Consider the following 15917-nt stretch of genomic DNA (forward strand, 5'->3'; position numbering starts at 1 on the left):
TGGTCACACAGGGCAATATGTGAGCAGAAAAAAGTGTTGCATCCTTAAATATAACTGGCATTTCCTAATGGATCACAGCATCCAAGCTTGTTTTACTAGGAGTCAGTAAGAAGCCAGCACGGTACAATGTGACTTTGAAATTAAGGATCGTTCCACTCACCCCCCAGCATAGCAACTCCACAAGTCAGTTTGGCAGTCAGTGTTCAAGATGATTTACAACAAAGATTGCATGCTCTCCATGGGGGGGGGGGATGCATTAACAAGGAAGATGCTCATAAATGAAATCCACGAAAATTACCAGTAGATGATCCACAGACAGTGACCTAAAAAAAAAAAAAAAAAAAAAGGATTCTATTATTTGGTGTCTCTGCAGCCTCTGTAATTAAACTTATTCCGATGGATACATGTAGCAATGTTTTAAAAATGAAAAACTAAAAAAGAAAACAAAACTCTTGAGGTGAAATTCACATAGAATAAGATGAACCACCTTAAAGTGAACAACGCTGGGGTGTTTACTACATTACATTTATAGCGTTTTGCCATCACCCCCTCTAGTTCCAAATAATTTTCTTTGCTCCAAAAGAAACTTCATACCCATGAGCAGGCGGTTTACCCACATTTTTGAACGGCATAGGGAGAGAATTTCAAGACTGTGTAGAAGTGTTCACATGGCTGCTAAAGCTTTTTTAGTCTAGCTCTGTCTTGGGAGGAGTTTATCATCAGAGGATTTAAAGAGTCTCACATGATGCAATCAAAGGGTAGTTAAACGATGGGGCACTGATGAAAAGAATTCAATTGTCTCTTAAGGATGGCCTTGGCTTTGAAGACACAGCACATTCCTTTGCAAATAGAAAAGCCAACAAAAATGTGGGCTATGAGTCTGTGGGTTCCTTTACGCGCATTTTATTACCAAATAAGAGACTTATTTATGCAAATGAATGGAAAGATATTTAGACAACTGTGTCATGCCCACCAGCTGGAGGTATAAAAAGCCTTCTGCAGGAGGAGACCAGCATTCACACTTGGGTAACTCGCTCTTCCCCATCCATCCCATTCCTCCTCAACTCCTGCCACCATGACTCGTTTCTTCTGCTGCGGAAGCTACTTCCCCGGCTATCCTTGCTATGGAACCAACTTCCACAGGACCTTCAGAGCCACCCCCTTGAACTGTGTCATTCCCCTGGGCTCTCCCCTGAACTACGGTTATGGATGCAATGGCTACGGCTCCCTGGGCTACAGCTTTGGCGGTAGCAACATGTACAACAGGGGCTGTTGCTATGGCGGCAGCTTCTGCAGGCCATGGGGCTCGAACTCTGGCTTCGGCTACAGTACTTACTGAAGGACACGTGGCTCCAGGCAGCGCAGAACTCCCCATCGATTCTCTGTGTGTGAACCAACCTGAAGAGCAACGACTGTCTTCCTGTCTCCAGATGCATGCGGGAGATACATCTTCCATCTTCTTCCTGACTTCTTACTGAGTTCCTGGTCTTTGATGATGCCGAACAAGCCATCCAGGCATCCAGTACTGAACTGATACTCACCTACAGCCAAGGAGGGCAAGATGTATTTCTCCGACATACCTAAATTTTAGCCGTGAAGCAAGTAGATTGTCTCTTCTAGCTGCTCTGCTCCTGTGTTACTAAATTCTGCATCGACATCAATGTATTACAATTGGGTGTGGGTAGAAAGGGGTTTTGCTGTCAGTCTCTTAATAAATCTATTTCATTCAGCACACATGTTTTTGTTCCTGTTATTTATTTTACCCTGCTTTTATGCTTTTGAATTCATCAGCCAGTTTCAACCTATAGTGGCTGGCTTTAACCAAAACTTAATTTTGAGTTCAGACTGTACACCAGGATAGGGCGATGTCTCATTATTTTGTCCCTTAATGTTGAGATTTCAATTTTTAAAAAGGTCTTAAAAGGGTTCTAAATTAAATCCAAAATACATTGCCATTGTCAGTGTTTTTCTATGCTGACTATAAGTAGGAACATTTCTTAGCTGTTGAATGCTCAAAAAATTTCTTTCCTTCTTTCATTAGTGACACCATCTCATTTAGTTTCTTTCCCCTTTTCCCTGCTGTTTACGGAACTCGGCTCTAGAGAAGTCTGAACCCCACAGTCTGCCGAAAGAATTTCAGCTAAATGGACTTAGTTATGAATTTTTGTTTTTAGGAGTTTCTAAGATTTGGTGTATAAAGGGAAGCCAACAGCTAAAAATCATATAATATTTTTTTCCTTTTTGATAGATGAGTTTTATTTTTCCCATCCACTTCGCTTCACTTCTGATTAAACATATATATATATATATATATAGCTGTATTAAAAATGAAGCATTTATTCTTTAGAATGATAGTTGCCATCAAAAGCCCTTGAAATGATATGTGGTCTATACTTAGAAAATGCTTCTTGTCTTGCCTCCTGAAAAATCTTTGCTTTATTGAAGCAAAATACTTTGTTTGAGTGAAAGCTTATTCATTCACATATCAAGTATTTTTGGCACCCCCAGCCTCTCTCAGAGAAGATGCTCAATAATTGTTCATTGACTTGTTAAATCTCTGCTTCATGGGAGCAAAATATTGTATAATCCAATATAACGTTCACTCACGTATGCATGAAATACTACTGGGCTCGCCACTGTGTTAAGAGTTTTGGGGACTATGAAAACCACTAAGATAGAGACTGGCCCAAGAAGCTGACTGTTTTCAAGAGAGGCTCACTCAATAGACATTTGCCAAGTAGACACAATACCAATGATTGTCCTAAGACTTGGGGGACATAGAGACAAATAAAACATAATCCTTGCCCTGAAGACTTAAATATACTTTATTCAATATATAAAGGAAGCTAAATAGTCTCCTATTTTACACCAATAAATGTGCTATAAATGATTATCCAAATATAAATAGATATTCTTTATTCATTTCCTTCCAAGGACTTAAAATAGGAGACAGCCTATGATAAAAGGCATATATATGTGTGTGTGTGTATATATATATATATATATATGACACTTAGCTTAAGATCAAGGAAAGCATAATTATTAAAATGAGAAAATTAATATTGATATTCATATTAATATTGATATATTATTATAATATTAATATAATATTATTATTTAATTACAGTACATACTCTAATTTTTTCAATTGCTGTAATAATGTCCTTTGGAGTTATTATTTGCCCTTGTCCATATAAACATAGCATAAACCGTGTAAGCTTTCATAGAAGGAGAGTTTGGGTATATAAACATGACCATGAGAGAGGTGACTTAAGAGTTATATATCAAGACAGATAACAGGTATGCAAAAAGGAAGAAGAATGGGGCTATCTGGAGGTGAAGTGGGCTTTCACTGGTGAAGTTCCAGCATATAGGTAGACTGATCTACTGGTGGGGAGATTCCAAGAGCATCAGGTACTAAATGGATGATTTGGGATCTCTACCAACCATAAGATTCTAGATCCTTATCATCATGGCTAACATTTACCTAAAGCATAATTGTTCTAAAACCATAATTGTTTTTGTGTTTTGCTGTTACATTTTTTAAATTTTTATTTCGACATAATTTCAGATTCACAGAAAAGTTGCCATGACAGTGCAAGGAAGTTCTGCATGCCTGGATTTATTAAATGTTTATACCTTGCCCCACTTACTTCATTACTACATGTAATATAATATACATACAGTACTGTGTGTGTGGAATTTATATAATATTTAGAGTAGCAAACCCACTGCAGAATATATTTCAGGTACCATGTCGATTTGTCCTTAGAACAAAGGCAGAATAATCATGAAAATTAGAAAATGTAATATTAATTCTGTTATCTAATCAACACTCTGTAGTTAATTGTCCCAATTTGTCCCTAGTAGTTATTTTTCCCCTTGTCCCTGTAGAATCTGAGCCAGTATCGTGTGTGTGTCTCCTTAAATTCTTTAATCTGCCTCAGTTCCTCAGCCTTTCTCTTTCTTGACCTCAACCAATTTGAAGGATGTTGATTACTTAACAGAATGTCCCATGGTTTTGGTTTGTCTGACTTTCCTCGTGATTCGGTTCGTGTTAAACATCTTTGGCAGAAGTAATGCTGTGTTCTCCTTGGTGCATCTTATCAGGAGTCACATGATGTTGGTTTATGCAAATTTGTTATGAATTTTGACCACTTGGTAAAAGTCGGATCTTTCATGCTTCTTCACTTTGTCATTAGGAATTATTGCGTTGATCCTCTGACACTATGTAAGCATCCTATTACTTAAAAGCTTTTTACCCACTCATTTTAGGATCCATCTGCGACTTTCTGATTTTATACATCCTTCTACTATTTATTAGTTGGCACTCAACCATAAGAAAGAATTTTCTTTCCCCATTTAGTTATTTTTTTGTGCTTATTTATTTGTATCAGTATTTATATCAATATAAGCTTGTGGATTCTTCTTTTACTCAATATGTTATAATCTGTTAATGTTATTTTTTAATTTTGATGTTCAGATTGCCCCAGCTTTGGACAGTGGGAAAACCTTTACAGAAGCTCCTAAGTTCTTTAGAAATGGCCCAATCAGTATTTGATCAATTCTTTAATTTCTGGCTCAACAGAATGTTCCAGGCTCATCTTGAACTTCTCTGCTCCAGTCATGGAGAAATCAGTGATTTCTCCTGGCCTCTAGATCCCTTAAGGGAAGACTGCAATTTAGAAACTATTGTTGCTATATATGCTCATTTATACCTTATCATTGCTAGGACTGTTAATCATCCCTTCAGGTTTAATAATGATACAGTAAGAAGGTGTGCTGGAGCTCTGCATATGGGGGGAAGCTCACAAAGGATTCATTTAGGGTAAAAGAGGAACTGGCTGGCCTTTAGGCTGGCAGCAGGGGAGGGAGGGTGGTGTCCCCAAATGCCAGAGCATAAAGGTCATCTGTTCTTTTTTTTTTTTTTTTTAAGGTTTTATTTGTTTGACAGAAAGAGAGAGAGACAGGGAGAGCAGGAACACAAGCAGTGGGAGTGGGAGAGGGAGAAGCAGACTTCCCACTGAGCGGGGAGCCTGATGCAGGGCGTGATCCTGGGACCCTGGGACCATGACCTGAGCCAAAGCCAGATGCTTAATGCCTGAGCCACCCAGGTGCCCCAAGGTCATTTGTTCTAAAGTTCAAGTGACCATTATGGTTGCCTGCTGTTTGAACACTTCTGTTCTTCAACTAGAATTTCACTTAACCACCCTATCTCTGTTTTAGGCCCAATCTTTATATTTTTCTATGTGTAGCAATCCTGGTTCTCTCTGGGGATTTGAAGGGGAATAACAGCTTTCTCTTTGCTTATAGCCTCCTTTTCATGACCTTTGCTATGGTTTCCTCTTTCTTTCTGTTTTCTTTCCATCTCCTTCCCATCATCCAGATATTCAGTTAATCCCTCCTCAATCCGTATTGTTCCTACGATTCTGTCATTGTTGGCTTCCACTTTTTGTTATAATTGAATGCATTCTGAAAGGGGTGGCATATGTGTTTTGTCTGTCTGCCATCTTTTTTTTCTTTTAAAGATTTATTTATTTTTGAGGGGTGGGAGGGGCAGAGGGAGGGAGAAATTCAAACAGACTCCCTGCTGGACATGGAGCTCCACTCAGGGCTTGATCTCGTGACACTCAGTTCAATTAGCAATAATCGCGCCTCGGATAAACCTCATTGGCTATGATACTGCCACTGCGCAAAGCTTCATGACCCTCAGTTCATACCTGAGCCTAAACCAAGAGTCGAATGCTTAACCTACTGTGCCACTCAGGTGGCCCCATCTGCCATCTTGAAGCTAAAAAGTGTAAATACTTTAAAAAGCACAAGAAGGGATTAAGTATAACAGTGTGTCTCCTTTCCTCCTACAGTAATAATGTGACAGGCACAACAATAATTTAATTTCAATATTTATTTGCATGACAATTTTTTTGAGGTTGGCTTCATTACCTACCCATGTTACTGAAGAGAAAGCTGGTATTGAAAAGTTAAATAGTTTGAGCTTTCACATCCATTTGTAAAGAAAACATGCCAAGATAAAGCCAAGGAGTGTCTGACTCCAAATCCATCCCTCCACTCTAAAATGAGTTACACAGCACTTTTAGAGTTATAAAACTCTTTCCCAGAACTATTCCTGCTTAATGTCACTTCTTAGGCCATCGGCAATTATGCCTTATATTTACATAGTGATTTACAGTTCACAAAATACTTCCATAGAATCTTATTTAATTCTTTTTTTATTGAGATATAATTGACAACATTATATTAGGCTCAGCTGCACAACATAATGGTTTGATATTTATATATATTATAATCACCACAGTGTTTAGTTAACATCCATCACCATACAGTTGTAAATATTTTTTGTTGTGGTGAGAACTTTAAAGAATTACTCTCTGAGCGACTTTTAAAAATACAATATTGTATTAACTATAGTTACTATTCTATACATTATATCCCCAGAACTTATTTGTAACTGAGAATTTGTGCCTTTTGACTACCCTCACTCATTCTGCCCACCCTTCACCCCTGACTCTGGCAACCACCAGTATGTTCTGTGTCCGTGAGCTCCATTTTTGCTTTTTCCATTTTTAAGATTCCACATATATGTGACATCATATGGCATTTATCTTTCTCTGTCTGACTTATTTCACTCAGCATAATATACCATCCCGATTGTTGCAAATGATAAGATTTCCTTTTTTTACATGAATAAAATTCCATTATATATATCTATCCATTGTATCTATCTATCTATCTATCATTTATCTATCTATCTATCTATCTATCTGTATCTACAATCTATTGATCACGTTTTCCTTATCCCTTTATCCATCAATGGATACTTGGGTTACTTTCATGTCTTGGTTATTGTAAAAAACACTGCAGTAAACATGGGCGGTGCAGGTAAGTTTCCGAACTGGCATTTTCATTTTCTTTGGAAATATACCTAGACATCGGATTGCTGGATCATATGGTAATCCCATTTTTAAGTTTTTTGAGGACCCTCCATACTGTTTTCAAAAATGGTTGCAACAATTTACATCCCCACCAACAGCACAGACGGGTTCCCTTTTCTCCATATCCTTACCAACACTGAATTCTATTTAATTCTGACAATTGTCATGGGAGATTGGGTATCATGAGGAAACTGGTGAAATTAAGCAATTTTCCTGTGGGCAAATATTCACCAGGAAGAAAGCTGAGACTTGAACCAACACTTGGGCTGGGGTTTCTGGATTCCTTCTGAGGCCATCCTCTATCACTGATAAGAGAGGCAGAATGTGAACTCGGTATTTGCTGATTTGGCCATAACTGAGACTATCAAGATCCTCCATTATTTCACAAGCTTGCCAGTATTAGGCTCCATTCTCTATCCAGATATTAAGCCCTTAGATTTTCCCTCCTCATCATGCCTAAGAAATGCTGCTACATCCTTATTCCTAATATTTCTGCCCTGCTTTACACCTGTGTCATTTCATGCCTGGATTACTGCACCCGCTGCCTATCCAGTCTGCCAACCAGTCCTTAACCCCACTTCCATACACCAGACATAATCATCTCTCAAAATGTGAATCTAATAATATGGCTTTCTTTCACAAACTCGGGTTATTTTTTTTTTGTTACTTAGAGATTTCAGGTTAAAGATCAACTAGTGGCTCATAAGAGTACTGATTCCTCTAGCCCCATTTCCTATTTGTCCTTACCATGCTTTCCTCTCCCATAATTGGATCTGCCATAGTTCTTTGCTTCCCTCTGTCCCCTTCTTCATCTAACTCCTACAGATCCTTCAAAAGGTCTTCCTCTACCCCAGGGAACTTCCCTTGCTCCAGTTTGAAAGCCCCACATCTCTTTACTTTAATATCATCCTGTTCACACTGCCCGGCCAAAGTCCACCAACCAAGACCACCAGGAACACACCCATCATCAAAGTTAGGTTCATCAAGTTGTTCCAAGAGCAGAAATAATGCAAGATGAGAAATTACAGGATTTCTCAATAAGGGGGGTTTGAAAGGGGTTTGTTCTAAGATCTGGGCTTGAATGGGGTAATTCTGGAAAGGACTAATAGAGGGCAGTGGTCATTTCCGTATTGGATACCATCTGTAACAAACTGCCACAAACTTAATGGCTTAAAATTACACAAATATGCTCTTACAGTTTTGGATGTCAGAAATTCAAAAATTTACTGGGCTCAAATCAAGGTGTTGGTAGGACTGTATTTATTCAATTTCCTAACCTTTTCCAGATTCTAAAGGCTTGCCCCCAGTCCTTTGGTTTGTGTCCCCTTCCTTCATCTTCAAAGACAGTAGCATAACATCTTTAAATCTCTCTCCTTGATTCTGACTGTGACCTTCCTACCTTCCTCCTTCACTTTCGATGACACTGGGCCCACCCAGATAATCCAGGGTAATCTCCTGTCTTTGAAGCCAGTGGGTTAGCAACCTTCATTCCCCTTTGCCACATAGTATAATAGATTCACAGTTTCCAGAATTAGGATGGCAATGTCTTTGCGGGACCATTATTCTGCCTCCCAGAGGTACCTAATTCTATGGCTGGGTGTTTTAATAATTTTTACCCAGGAGGTGGAATAAGGCTAAAGGTGTTATTGGTCAAGAGGCAACAGTCACTGACAATGATGCCTAGTCATGTTGGGTTTGAATAGTGTTCCTGTTTCCATCTGTTCTTGGACATAATTACAGAGTGGCCTTGTTTTTGTCTTACTCCATCATTGTCACAGACTGACCTTGTCTGATTTGATGTTCTGAAGATTGTGTATGAATGTGGGGAATGCTCTGGCTTATTATTAATGAGGTGAGGGCTGCTGATTATCTTTCTTATGATCCTTGATTCCCTCAATAGAGTGTGTATGCTGTACGCTCCTTAAGGACAAACACTGTGCTTAATTCACTGTTCTATCATCACTGCTGTCTTCTACATGCTTGATAAATATTTGCTGGATTAATATAATGATTTTAAACCCTAGAGAAAAAGCTTCTTCCTTTGCTCCTTGAAATACGGTCAGAGGACAAGCAACATTGTCATCACCTGGGAACTTCTTCAAAAGGCAGAATCGTGGGCTCCTTTTGTACTCAGAGCTTTGACAACATTTCAGGTGGTTGATGAGCTCATAAAGTTTAAACACTGGCCCAGTCCTGTGGATGCTTACCCCAAAGGAAGTAGAGAGGGACATACGTCTCACTCTTGATTTTTAAAGCATTGATGAAATGGTATTAACATTTTTAGTAAAAAAGTAAAGTTTTTGACGTATGATGTTTCTTATGTTCTTGTTCTATTTTTATTGCTATTTACAGAAAAACTAGTTTATGATTTTCATTTCCATTGTGGGTAGAGGAAAAGCACTTAAAACTGAAGCAGGAGAACTTTATAGTAGATAAATGGAAATATTTCTTGCTTCTAAGGCCTGCCAGGCAGAGAGCTCTTAGGATATTCTGTGAGACTCTTGAATGTGCTGAGAATCATCTCTAAAAATACCCTGTTATTTCTCAGACACCAGTCCTTTTGTAGTGACTGGCTTCTGAGACTCCTGACATTATCTTTGACAACAAGATTCACAGTAGAGTGTCCTGCTCTTTTCTTCCTCCCTTTCCAGTCATCCTTCCCTCTTAGTAATCTCTTTACAAGTGTGTCTCATTATCTCCATTTTGAAGCTTCTGCGTCCAACGCCCTGGGTTGCAACTGCAGAATTTTCAAGGCTTCCCTAATGAGCAGCCTAAAATTTTGAGATAAATCTTTGGGACCTAGGTCCTCACTTTTAAATTTAAAAGTATTTATTTGTATATTTAGTTTTTGGTCAGCAAAGACTTTGAGGACATGATGCTTCTAGTAGCTCAAGCTTGCCATCCTTCATTGTGTGGCAGTAATGCAAAACATGATTTTTGTCATCAGAAGGACATAATCTCAGGCCTCCCGAAGAGCAACGATGAGTAAATACATTGAAGTGTTGTGCTTCCAGTCATCAGTGAGGCTGTTTAGCACTGAGGGACATGACAGATCAGAATTTTTTTTCTTTCATTCTTTGGACTAAGTAGTGTACAGGTTGGTGCCGTGCTTTCAATTTGCATGCACATTCCCAGTTGCTGGCTCTACCTCTCCCTTTGTGTCCAAAAAGTGGACATCAGCTCCTTGTTTTGCATTACTGAGAATAGAGAGTAGATGCTAAAAATGACCTTCTTATTCCACCAGTGACTGAAAGCTGGCAACAAAACCATACCTTCCTTGGAATGACTTTTCATGTCAGTTGTTAAACACCTGCAAGCTGTCTCTGACAGTCAGTGAGCTTATTATACATCCAGGCATTCCTGGGGTGTCACCTTATTTCTTAAGGACACATCACGGGTTCTACATCAAACAGCAAGCTTCAGTAATTAGGCGTTTGCTCTGATAATTAACCAAGTGGCCTCACGATTGTGGCGTAGCCCTACAAGTGCTGAGATAGCAAGGCATTGAAATTATGTCTCAAGTTAGCCCTAAGACTTGGTCAGCAAGTTCTGGCCTTGTCATGTGACACTTTGGGGGTATATTGTCTGGCAACCATATTTGATGGCCTGCAATCTTGACTTCAGTCTGGTGTTTCTTCACCTTAGCTCTGTGGACACTGCGGGTTGGATAGATTTTGCTGTGAGAGCTCAAGATGTAGTGTTTCCCTGTACATTGTAAACTGTGGCTGCAACCTTGGCTCCTACCCATGAGAAGCTAAGCAGCCTCCCACCAGTCCTGACAAACAGAAATGACTCAAGACATTGCCAAATGTCTCCTGGGAAGCAAGGTTTCCCAAGACAGTAAGTTACGTTAGGTCTGGTTTATTAAGCCGGGGCAAGAAGGTGTCTCCTTTTTATCCTTCAACGACTCATGTTCATCTCCTTTTGAGTGTTGTGTTTTGTTTAAGAGGACACATCTTCAGATAGCTTACCATGGAACACTACAAATTTCCCAAGGTGTGACCACTGCCTTTACTGGAATCATATAGTGGCATGCTTAATTGGCCAGATTCCAATGAGTGTGGGCTGCAGTGTAATATTGGGTCATCTGTGATTTTGATGTGAAAATCATACCATGGTTGAGGTGGTGAGTTTCAGTAAGCCAACTTACCTCATTTTACAGTCAAATGGCTTGGGGCCCAGAAAAATAATTTGCCTAAATTTTACCAGCACATCAGTGGCCAAATGTTTAGAATATTCATTCATTCATTTACTTAGTTGGTATTACTGAAAACTTGCACTGTGCCTCGTAGTGAGCTAGGCACTGAGGAATCAAGGCTGATTAAAGACATCATTTTTGCTGATCATTTAGCAGGTTAGAGAAGCATCTGTCAGTCACACGGATAAAATTAAAGGACAACTGTGAAAAGTACTGCAGCTGTGGGGGAGATGGTGGTCTGCCATGATGCTGTAGCTGGATTTAGCTAATGCAGGGGAGGGCATAAAGACCTTGCAAAGGAAGTGTTTGGGCTGGGGTCTAGAGGTTGGTGGGAGAGAAGAGGGAAAAGGATTCCATCAGAATAAATAGTAAGTGCCAAGTCTTGAGAGCAAGAAGGAACATGGTACTTTTGAAACACTAAAAGACAGTGAAGGTTAAACATTGAGTTGGGGGCTTTTAGGTCAGTTTAAAGATAAAATTTGAAAAATCATCCTGAAAGCAATTGTAAGTTATTGAAATATTTTTAATGTGTGTCTCTCACAACCAGATCTGCCTTTTGTAAATGCTGGTTGTTGGAAGGAGATTGTAAGGGGGGGAAGCTCTCACCTGCCTAGTTCTGAGGCCACCATAGTAGTGCAGGTACATAAATAAATACCTTGCATTGGGTAATATGGAGGCTGAAAAATGGGCCCCCAAATTGTCCACTTTGTTATCTTACCTTACCTTATCAGACTCCCTACTTTACTGCTAGTGAGGCAGAGGTGAGTAAGTTAAGGATCCTGATTTGGGGAGATTATCCTAGATTATCCAGATGGGCTCAATATGATCCTTGTAAGAGGGAGGCAGGAGGATAGCAGTCTATAGCATAGGAGAAGCAAGACATTGGAGGGAGGCAGGAAAGGAGGCATGGGCCAAAGAATGCAGCTGGCCTCCATAGAAGCTAGAAAAAGCTAGAAAACCAATTCACCCCTCAGAACCTTTGGAACCATGACTACTGCTGATTTCACACATTTGGCCATAGGAGGTTTAAGACAATAAATTTGTGTTTTTCTTATTTTTAATTTTAATTAAAAAATATTTTATTTATTTATTTGAGAGAGAGCAAGAGAGAGAGAGCAAGTGCATGAGTTGGGGAGGGGCACTGAGCGGGAGGAACCTGATGTAGGGCTCAATCCCAGGACCCTAAGATCATGCCCTGAGCCATGGTCAGACACTTATCCAATTGAGGGACCCTGGTGCCCCAAATTCGTGTTATGTTAAGCTACCAAGTTTGTGGTAATTTGGAGCAATAGGAAGTAACAGGAAACAGATGTAGTGAAATGGAGATTGGTAGAAATTAATGGATTCAAGAGACTTTTAGAAGGCAAAATTGACAGCACTTGGCAATAGATTGAATTTGGAAATGAGGACGTGTCAAGGGTTGCTCCTGGGTATTGATTCTTATGATTCAGATAGTAATATCTCACAGCATGGGTATAGATCTTATCTTCTTACTGAAAACCAGATACAATTTCCGAGTAAGAGGGCCTAGACAATAATAATTAAATTTTATATGCAAGTTAGTAAATTAACTGAAGGGAAATCATATTTTGAGGGTCATGGTATTCGGTTGTCCTATAACTGAACAGCAATGGTTAGGAGGATTACAATCAAGGGTCTGAGTGAGCATTTTCCCTGGGATAACTTTACATTATGAGAAGCATGACAGTTCTCTTTATATGCTTCCTGTAACAGTAATTAGATGTTGTCTCTACAGGCTATTTTATTGTCTCTAATTGTCCCAAGTGCCTTACAGACCTGACTAATTGGAGGACCTCAGCACTGAATTACAGGTGTGCCAGAGGTGCTGTCGGTCTCAGTCTTTGGCTGATCTGGGCAGCATCTGGGGCGGCTGAGTTTGGGGCATGGCTATCTCCTCTCAGTGAGTCTCACCTGATTATTCCACTGCATCCTAAAGATGTGTAATGTACTATGTGTGTGCTATCTGGGAAGAAGATTAGGAAGTACTGCCCTTTGGTCTTCCTTCCACAGTGTCTTCCATGGATGTCTTGTGTCAGATTCCCTGGTGGGGCTGTGGGGTGATGACCATGATAGATGATTGTTAACCCACAATTGTTAAATCTAGCTCTCTAAAAATTCTTAAATTCATCCTCTTGTTCATACTGTCACCTGAATTTAGGCTCCTAGCCTCTCTTGTCTAACTTAGTGTGATGGTTTTCATGCAGTTCTAATGATTACCAACCCAATGGCCATTCCTTTCCCTCTTACTAGGTCGGCAGAGACCACTTTGCACTATAGGAGAAGAAAATACTGGATGCGTGCTTTTCCAGCCTCCTCTATAGCCCAACCATGAGATGTGATTCAGTTCTAGAGTATGGGAGCCAGTGACACTGTAAGGCAAATGTGAAAAGAATTCTTTGGAGAGACTAAATACAAAGGAGCTGTGGGAGAAGAGATCCTCTCTTTTGCTTCTTGGTTTTGGATGTTGATGCATAAGAATATGAGGGATGCACCTGCTGTAGTGATTCTGCAGCCGATGGGAGAGCACTGAGAGGTCCCAGTAAGCCAGCTCTGCACCCTGACATTGCCAAGCCCAGATGCAGCCCTGGAATGGCCGGTGTTCTTGCTTTTGAGTAGTCATGAAAATAAGCTCTTTTTGTTTAAGCAGGCTTCAGCGTGGGTTTTTGTTACTTGCAGCCAAAAGGATTCCTAGTGAATACAATTTTAAACCCAATCTTCATACATACTTCCAGGATTTCCCCATTCCAATTCATCCTCCACACTAACAGAGCAGTCATCTTTCTGAAATGCAAAGCTGATTATGCCCGCCACCCCTAGCTAAGTGCATGAGTGGTTCCCTTTGCCTCCACAGCTTGTACAGTTTCACATGCCCCTGACCTTTTCAGCCCCAGCTTCTATTAATTCTCCTGTCACCATGGCTGTGGCCCCTTTGAATCATCTGTGACTCCTGGAAGACTCTGTAGTATTTAACAACTTTGAGACTTTAAAACACTTCTTTCTGGAATATACCCTATCCCCTTAACCAATACTCACCCATTTTCAATACCCAGTTCAAATATTTATCCTTTCCATAGTGAAGTTTTCCATGGCCACTACCGCGAGTTCAAGTAGACTCGTTCATTCTCTCCATCATCCCTGAAGTCTGCAGAAGGCAATATGGACTTGCAGGGTAGAATGGGTAAACTTGTTTATTTATTTATTTATCATTTTTCTTTTAATTACCATTTCTCATTCATCTTCAGATTGCTACAACCTAACAACATACCTGAAACACAGCAGATGTCTAATCAATGTGTTTAAGAATAAATGTTTGAAAAGATAAATGGAAAGATCATTTTTGTATTACAGAGTAACCACAGATGAATATTTTAAAACTCATTTAAAACATTCCCTTGTAACTTCTCTCTCATTGCTAATGAATTATAATATTTTGAAGCTAGAAACTTTATCTGTGATGCTTACAAGACAAGAACTATCTTTCTGTGCATGCTGGAATTGACTCTATTTCTAAGATCTATACACAGTATGGTTCTTGCTCCTTTGTTGAAAATCAAAGAGCAGGACTTTCTTCTATCTTTATTCATGTCAGACCTTATTTAAAATCAAAGAAATACAAAAGAAGAAATCAAGTAATCTATTAAATAATATCTTAAGATGTTATTAAAAAAGAAAGGGGTCATGAACTTTATCTAAACCAATAAGTATCCAGTAATGATTAGTCTGGTACTGAGTCATTTTTCATGCGACAATATAATATTTTTCTTTTTATCAAACCTCCATGTCACATGATCCTGTTTTTTTGAGGAACTCACAAAAGCAAGACATTTTTACTGCATTTGGTTTAGACATTTTTTGCTTTCTACCAGGGGTTCCCTACCTCACACTTTCCCTCATGTTGGGAGGTTCTGGAGGCCCATGGGTCTTTTGGCATTTGGCTTAAGGACAAGTTGACAAGGAGATACATTTAATTTGGATATGGGGGAATAGATTTGGAGTGTGGTTTGCAGTCACTTCTGTGTCTCATTAGGCTATTTTGAGCTATCTTTGTATGGGGATGGCTTCCAGGAATTCTTTACCGTCTACTCCCCTAATTTACACAAAATTTTTGATATGAAGATGTAGGATAAGAGGTCACATGTCAGTATGAATTTGCTCCATGGCATTCAGCACAGGATGAATAGTAGAGAAAATAGTTTGAAATGATGGAGTCAGAAGCTAATCTATGGAAAAAATATTATGGAAGTATGACAAGCAGTTAAGTAGTAAAAATACTCCTTTTGGAATTTTGTAATATTTATGATTTTTGTTAGAGTTTAATTTTTTGATTTCTTTTAGCATTCAACAAATATTTAATTTTGTATTTGATTTTATATTTTTATATTATGTTCTTTTTCTTAAAGAGGGTTCTCAACATTGTATAAACTGCATGCTTTACAAAACCTAGATCTTCCCTAGATATACCTATGTAAGAATATAGCTTTCATAGAACCAATGCAAGATTAAGCTAGCTATTAGCTATGTTTTTGTTTTTCATTTTTATTTTATTTATTTTATTATTACTTTCCTTTCTTTTCTCTTTTCTTTTCTTTGTTTTATTTTTTCCTATTCAGCCACTTCATAAAGAAAGAGGACACAAATAACTCCTTCCTCTGCCAGATCATAACAATTTTAATCTATCCCAAATTAGTTGCTTTTAAATGACTTGTTGATAATGTGTCTCCCTGAAAGTTTTCTGTGTTGGGATT

At 39.0% G+C, this 15917-nt stretch overlaps 1 protein-coding gene, 1 non-coding gene and 1 pseudogene across 2 annotated transcripts; 1 reads left to right on the forward strand and 2 right to left on the reverse strand.

Moving 5' to 3' along the window:
- The first annotated feature begins 1075 nt into the window (after positions 1 to 1075).
- LOC116872388 (keratin-associated protein 7-1) lies at positions 1076 to 1339 on the forward strand. Its single transcript, XM_032865555.1, has one exon. It carries the CDS (start codon positions 1076 to 1078, stop codon positions 1337 to 1339), a length of 264 nt encoding a protein of 87 aa, XP_032721446.1.
- Positions 1340 to 5516: 4177 nt separating this feature from the next.
- LOC116872424 lies at positions 5517 to 5700 on the reverse strand (annotated as a pseudogene).
- Positions 5701 to 15768: 10068 nt separating this feature from the next.
- Positions 15769 to 15917, reverse strand: LOC116872437. The gene has a single exon (XR_004383643.1). It is a non-coding gene; the product is annotated as a small nucleolar RNA SNORA29 (small nucleolar RNA).

The sequence above is a fragment of the Lontra canadensis genome, unplaced genomic scaffold (assembly GCF_010015895.1).
Source record: "Lontra canadensis isolate GAN:19392208 unplaced genomic scaffold, GSC_riverotter_1.0 scaffold29, whole genome shotgun sequence".
Classification (NCBI taxonomy): Eukaryota; Metazoa; Chordata; class Mammalia; order Carnivora; family Mustelidae; genus Lontra; species Lontra canadensis.